General features: G+C 39.0%; 2 protein-coding genes across 2 annotated transcripts in view; both read left to right on the plus strand.

Annotated features, from left to right (window-relative positions):
• The first annotated feature begins 974 nt into the window (after positions 1 to 974).
• On the plus strand, positions 975 to 3,620 carry LOC107104508 (mamu class II histocompatibility antigen, DR alpha chain-like). The gene is made up of 4 exons (XM_015404514.1): positions 975 to 1,026; positions 1,106 to 1,354; positions 2,375 to 2,659; positions 3,267 to 3,620. Exons 1-4 carry the CDS (start codon positions 975 to 977, stop codon positions 3,392 to 3,394), a joined length of 714 nt encoding a protein of 237 aa, XP_015260000.1. The 3' UTR covers positions 3,395 to 3,620.
• A 1,726-nt stretch (positions 3,621 to 5,346) lies between these two features.
• The window catches only part of LOC107104506 (HLA class II histocompatibility antigen, DP alpha 1 chain-like), a 4,010-nt gene continuing 2,879 nt past the window's right edge, over positions 5,347 to 6,477 (plus strand). The window contains exons 1-3 of the mRNA XM_015404512.1: positions 5,347 to 5,404; positions 5,486 to 5,734; positions 6,102 to 6,120. Coding sequence (XP_015259998.1) covers positions 5,347 to 5,404; positions 5,486 to 5,734; positions 6,102 to 6,120 — 326 coding nt within the window. The remainder of the gene's footprint in view (positions 5,405 to 5,485; positions 5,735 to 6,101; positions 6,121 to 6,477) is intronic.

The following is a 6,477-nucleotide window of genomic DNA, read 5'->3' on the forward strand; positions in this document are numbered from 1 at the left end:
GCGCTTCTCGTTGCGTCACACCTCAACCCGCCTCAAAGCCAACGCTGATTGGACGTTCGTTTGGTGAACGGCTCCAAACTTTCTTTAACGGAGAGTCTCCAGACTGATCTGCGAGGGAAACCTTGAAAGCTCGCGAGATCAGGATGGTCTCATGAGGCTACTGTTGAAGAGCTCTGCATTAGAGGAAGATTGAATCATTATTCTAAAAATGATTTTCTTCATTTGATATTTGATGTTTAAATATATTCAAAATCAGATCCTATATTGATGTTAATGTTCCTTCTCATTATGTTTAAAGACACATTTGAGTCATTTCGCTTCAGAAATAAGCTTCTTTAAATATTAATGTGTCAGAGGTTCTGCTTCTGTGTTTTTACTGCTGAAAACTAGAAAAAAAATGAAACTTTGATAGTATTTCTTTTTATTATAATAAAATTATAATAAAGTTTGTAGCATGTGAGATGTTAACTGCATAAAAACATTCTAGGAGCAAATTGAATGGTACCGACCTGATACCCAGAAATTAAAGGTTCTGCCTCCTTATTGCAGAGTTGGAGAAACAGAACCAGATCGTAAGGAAGTCAGATAATAAAGATTAATAATCCTTATAGTGTGATAAAAGTGCTCAATTATTCACTGCAGTTACATAAATGGAGATTGATGGATTTCACTCAGTTGGCACTTTATTTCATCTTTGCAAAGGGAGAACAGTTTAACATTTATATTAATCAGATTAAATTAACCTTTCATGATCAATATAATTTAATCCAGCTAATAGAATCGATCTAATCAATCAGATCTGATGGTTGACCTTCAAACTGATCATCTCCTGATCTCAAACTTCAGTCCAGCTTCAGCCGCTGTCTGCCTGGATACCGGTGACGTCACAGCCTCTGATTGGCTGCTGCCTGCTTCTGCTTCCAGCAGCAGCTGAACTTTCCTCTCAGTTGATCTCAGAGTTTAACAGAGAGAAGATGATGAAGCTGCTCCTCTTCCTCTGCTCCGTCCTCTGGGTCTCTGCTGATGGTGAGTTCTACTGGTTCTGGTTCTGGTTCAGTGTGACCCAGTGGACCTCAGTGGTTCCTCACCAGTTCCTCTCTTCCAGTTCTCCATGAGGACCTCGTTATCAGAGGATGTTCAGACTCTGATGGAGAGGAGATGTACACTCTGGATGGAGAAGAGATGTGGGTCGCTGACTTTAAGAAGGAGAAAGGAGAAGAACCTCAGCCTCCTTTCATTGATCATATGAGCTACCAGGAAGGAACTTATGAAACAGCTGTGAATGATCTAAATGTCTGCAAATTCAACCTGAACGCTACCCGTAAAGCGATGAAGGACTTTCCTCTGAAACTAGGTAAACACAGAAACTCTGACTTCCTGTTTCTCTCTGCTTTAAATCTCTAAAAAAAAAAAAATAGACTTTATTTCTCTGAATTAGGAACTAAGTTTGGTTAAAAAAATGGATTAACTCGAAGCTTAAAATATATTTAATAACTGATAAACATGTTTAAATCTTCCTAAACATTAAAAACTCTATATATATTTAAGTTAGGATGTTTAAAAGTCAAAATGTTTAACAGAAATAAAACATTTTCTAATGGAAATGTTAAAGCTCCTATTTGTGCTGCATGAAGGAACTTCCTGATATTCAGCTTTAAACTTAAGCAGAACCGGTTCTGATCCATTTAGCTTTAAAATCTGTTCATCTCACAGACTGACTTTACAAATAGACTCTGTTTGATGTTGATATTGTTTATCATTTTTTTCAGCTGCCTAATTTCATTTATATGTGATTTTCCTAACGCTGACCAAGAAAATAAAGGATGAAATTAGAGAAAAGAAACATTTTTTTTTATTTAAGGAGTTTGCAGTAGAAATAATATAATAATAGACAACAGTTTATATTTACATGTTGTTGATAGAACATTTATAAAGATTAAAGAATAAGAAGCACACAATAAGTTAAAGTAATGTTACATATAGATAGAAGGTAAGGTGAGATGTTTAGAAGATGGTGACCCTAAGCTTTCTCCTGGATCTTCTCTCACTGATCATGGATTTAATGTATGGTTGTTAAGGTTTATGTTTATCTTTCTATGAACCACCATCACCTCACAGGAGCAGCTTCATGGATGACTTTAGCAGAACAGTGAGGATTACTGAGGACATCAGTCTCTTTCTGTGGGGATGGAGGTTTATATGTTCTAGAGGTCTTCTTCAACCAGAGGTCATCAGGGGTCTCTGAGGTCATCTTTTAGCTGCTGATGTTCTGAATCCTCAGAATAAACCTGCTTTATGTTCTTATGATTGCAGCAGAGCTTCAGAGGAACCCAGAATGTTCCTGTTCTGGTGATGTTCTAACCTCTCTCCTCAGATCGTCCATCTACTGTGATGGTCTACTCCAGAGACAGAATAGAGCTGGGAGAGAAGAACATCCTGACCTGTGTTGTCTCTGGGTTCTATCCTGCTCCTGTTAAAGTCTCCTGGACCAAGAACGGTCAGAAGGTGACTGATGGAACCAGCATCAACGTTCCCTATCCCAGTAAGGACAGCACCTTCACCCAGATCTCCAGACTGGTCTTCATCCCTCAGCTGGGAGACGTCTACAGCTGCTCAGTGGAGCATCCTGCTCTACAGGAACCAGTGACTAAGATGTTTGGTAAGGAACCTTCTCAGAGGAACCAGAACCTGGTCTCAGATGATTGACATCAGACTTGAGTCCCAAACCAGCCCCTAAACACTAACCTTTCGTTCCTATGGAGGGTCCCCACATTAAGGGCCGTCCCAACCATATAGTGGGCGGGGCCACTGGACCGTTCAGCCCTTAAACTGAGAGTCTTCATCAGTGCAGGATCACTGGGATTCAGCAGTAAACAGACAGCAGTAAACTGTGAACTGAAGGTTTGTTGCTTCATCATCACTGACAGAAAATCACAAGTTAGGAAAAATAAAGAAGACGTCATTAACTGCTAAATGGAAGGTCCTCTTTGAAGTGTTTTATTTGACTGGATAGATTTAATTCAGAGAAAGGGTTAAATCTTTGATGTTAGCCTGCATCCCACAGCTACAGCCACGCATATGGGGCATCACTGTGTTGCCATAGAAACAACTGCTTTCCCTTTCAGTTGTAGGGAAGAAGCCGTCCCATTCTCTCTCTACCCTCCACCCTTAATCAATCTGCCTACAGCTGAGAGTGAGACTGATAGTGAAGAGTGCTTAGGGGGCGGTTTGGGATTGGACCTTCATGTCTCTGTCTCTGTCTCCAGATGTGGACGTCCACAGTCCTCAGCCCAGTGTGGGACCTGCTGTGTTCTGTGGAGTCGGTCTGACCATCGGACTCATCGGCGTCGCCGTGGGAACCTTCTTCCTGATCAAAGGGAACGAGTGCAGCTGATTGGCTGCAGCTGATGACGTCATCAATAAACCAGCTGTTAATCATTAAATCAGAGCCTCTCTAATAAAACTATCAATGTTTATATCAGTTAATCTGTTTCTGTGTGGCTCCAACTGAAACCTTCAGAACTTTAATGAATCACCTGTCGTCTCCATCAGGTCCCTCTGACAGGAAGCAGAACCTCTCAATAAATCTTCTTTCTAAAAGGAGCTTTTTGTTTTTTTCATTCCTTCAATGTTTCTTAATTTGATCAATAATAAAGCTCTGTTTTTATCTGAAACTTAATCTTTGGTTTTATGTTCTGACCAAACCAGATAATGTTAACAGAGCCTCATACTGTAAATATATAACAGTTACTCTATATGTCATTCTGGAATCAATAAGCAAGAGTTTTGGGGATTTATGCACCTGAAGAACAGAGGGTGGAGACTTACAAAAAATGACTCATGACTTTAAAAACATTTATTTTACCAAAGAAAAACTTATTCTTTTGATTGTTTCCAAGATCAATAAATTAAACGTAATTCTAGTTCTTCCCTGAGCCCTTATTGTTTCTCCAGTTTCTCTTTTATCCTGATGTCTCATCTGGGATAGGCTCCTCCATCACTATGACCATCCACATGGCCGGTCATTTATTGTCATTTTTTTTCATTCATCTCAATTCATAGACCTTTAAGCATCACAGTTTTTCTCCAGAGATGTTTGGTTCCTGTAGTTCTCTGCTGCACATTTATGATACAGAAGGCATTCTGTCAGGGACTGAGAATTTAAATGTTATAAAGCACAGGAGCCTGATCTGGACAATTCATGTCAGTTTGTTGTTAGAGTCTTAATGTCAATGAGTCGATGCAATCAGCTGGTTTTCCTTAGACAGAAAACTTTGTATCAATCTGACTGGATGATCTGGTTGAACTGTAAAGTGCCTTGAGATGACATGATGTGAATTTGGCGCTATATAAATAAACTGAATTGAATTGAATGTGGTGGATACAGCTGATGTGTTTTATCTTTAATCAGCTAGAAATAACCTGCCTTTTATAAATGTATCATATATTTTCACCCAGACAGTAGATCAGAATCACTCAACTGTGGATGTGCCTTTTCTCATTCTGGGCCAAATAGACCCATAAGATAAAAAAAACAAACAAAGAAAACTCCACAGACCTGCAGGCATCAGAGTTCATCTGAGTTCATGGAGTCAGTTAAAGGGGAACGCCGTGTTTTTCCATTGGTCCTTGATTTTCCGTTATTCCATCATGTTCTACTCTCCCATCTGAGTTTAGTGTCATCTGGAGCCGTTCTGAAGATATTCCGTTAGGTTATATCCAGTAACGTCTTCCTATGGGCAAGTATCCTATGGGTCCTTCCTATGGGTGAGTAGAACATGAATTTAATAATGTAAAATCAAGGGCTGAATGTAAAAAAAAAAAGTTACCCTTTAAACTCCTTTGGTAAATCAAGGACATTATGTTAAATTTTTCCATGTTGGATATCATATTACATCATCAGTGTCAGCCATTACAGTGATAACATTGATGATTTCATTAATGATGTCTCTATCTACCTTGAAGCTCTAATTAATCTGTATTTGCCTTGTATAATAAATGCCAGACATATAATTTAATTTACTCTTCTTTATCCTGGTTTTTATACAACCAATGAAAACTCTGTGTAACTAGTATCTCTCCTGATTGGTTCTTAAAGCTTTTAGTCTGGTGACTTCAGTATTAGTCCAACTAACAGTGAGAACAATCCCAACAAAACTATGGGGAAAAAACAACACAGCAGAAACTGTTATATTATCCTAGATTCCCCAGATAATAATGTTTTCTTTAAGATTAAACTAACAAAACTATTTTAATNCCTGCTAACTGATTGGTTATTGGGTCTGCTGGGTTTCGGTAGCTGAATAACTTTCCTCTCAGTTGATCTGAGAGTTTAACAGAGAGAGGATGATGATGATGAAGCTGCTCCTCTTCCTCTGCTCCGTCCTCTGGGTCTCTGCTGATGGTGAGTTCTACTGGTTCTGGTTCTGGTTCAGTGTGACCCAGTGGACCTCAGTGGTTCCATACCAGTTCTTCTCTCTTCCAGTTCTCCATGAGGAGCTCTATATCCTTGGCTGTTCAGACTCTGATGGAGAGTTCATGCTCTCTCTGGATGGAGAAGAGAAGTGGTTCGCTGACTTTAAGAAGGAGAAAGGAGAAGAACCTCAGCCTCCTTTCATTGATCATATCAGCTACCCGGAAGGATTTTATGAACAAGCTGTGAATGATCAACAGGTCTGCAGATTCAACATGAACCTCGGTCGTAAAGCTCTGAAGGGCATCCCTCTGGAGAAAGGTAAAAACAGAGACTATGAATTTCTGTTTCTCTACTTTAAATCTGTAAAGATCAGATTTTTTTCCTAGAAAATTTTAATCCAAGTTTAGATTAAAAACATTTTTACTTATGATCAGCCTATTGAATAATTATTGATTTAATAAAATACTTAAAAGCATTTCTACTCAACATTAACAATGATATTTATTAAGAGTGTTGCTAAAATTTAGATCTTTTGACTAGAAGTACTAAAATAATAACTAGTTATCAAGTTATTCTGCCAGTTAAAATGTTTTATGTCAATATTTTAAAGTGTTATAGAGAAATAATACATTTTGTAATGGAAATGCTAAGCTTCTATTTCTGCTGCCTGGAGGAAGTTCCTGATATTCAGCTTTAAGCTTTAGCAGAACCGGTTCTGATCCAAAAGGAGAACTGGGTTCAACAGAATCACAAACTGGTTCTGATCCATTTAGCTTTAAAATTGTCTGTGTCATGATTGGTTCTCAAGGAGGACCCCAATTATGCAGAACACCACTGAGGCGGAAACAGGAGTAAAGGGTAAACAGAGTTTATTAAGCACAACACAGAGAAAGCACTGATGACTGGTTTGGGCCTGGGTTCTGGTTTCACCGGAGTCTGCGTGAGAGACAGAGCAGTTATGGACTGCTGACAGGATTTGATTTCCTAGTGAGCTCTGATTGTCCCTTGAGGGTACTTGAGGTTCTCTTTGGGAGAGTCACTGTTGGTTCTGGAGACGAGTT

This window comes from Cyprinodon variegatus, unplaced genomic scaffold (genome assembly GCF_000732505.1).
Source record: "Cyprinodon variegatus isolate N-32 unplaced genomic scaffold, C_variegatus-1.0 Scaffold1770, whole genome shotgun sequence".
Taxonomy (NCBI): Eukaryota; Metazoa; Chordata; class Actinopteri; order Cyprinodontiformes; family Cyprinodontidae; genus Cyprinodon; species Cyprinodon variegatus.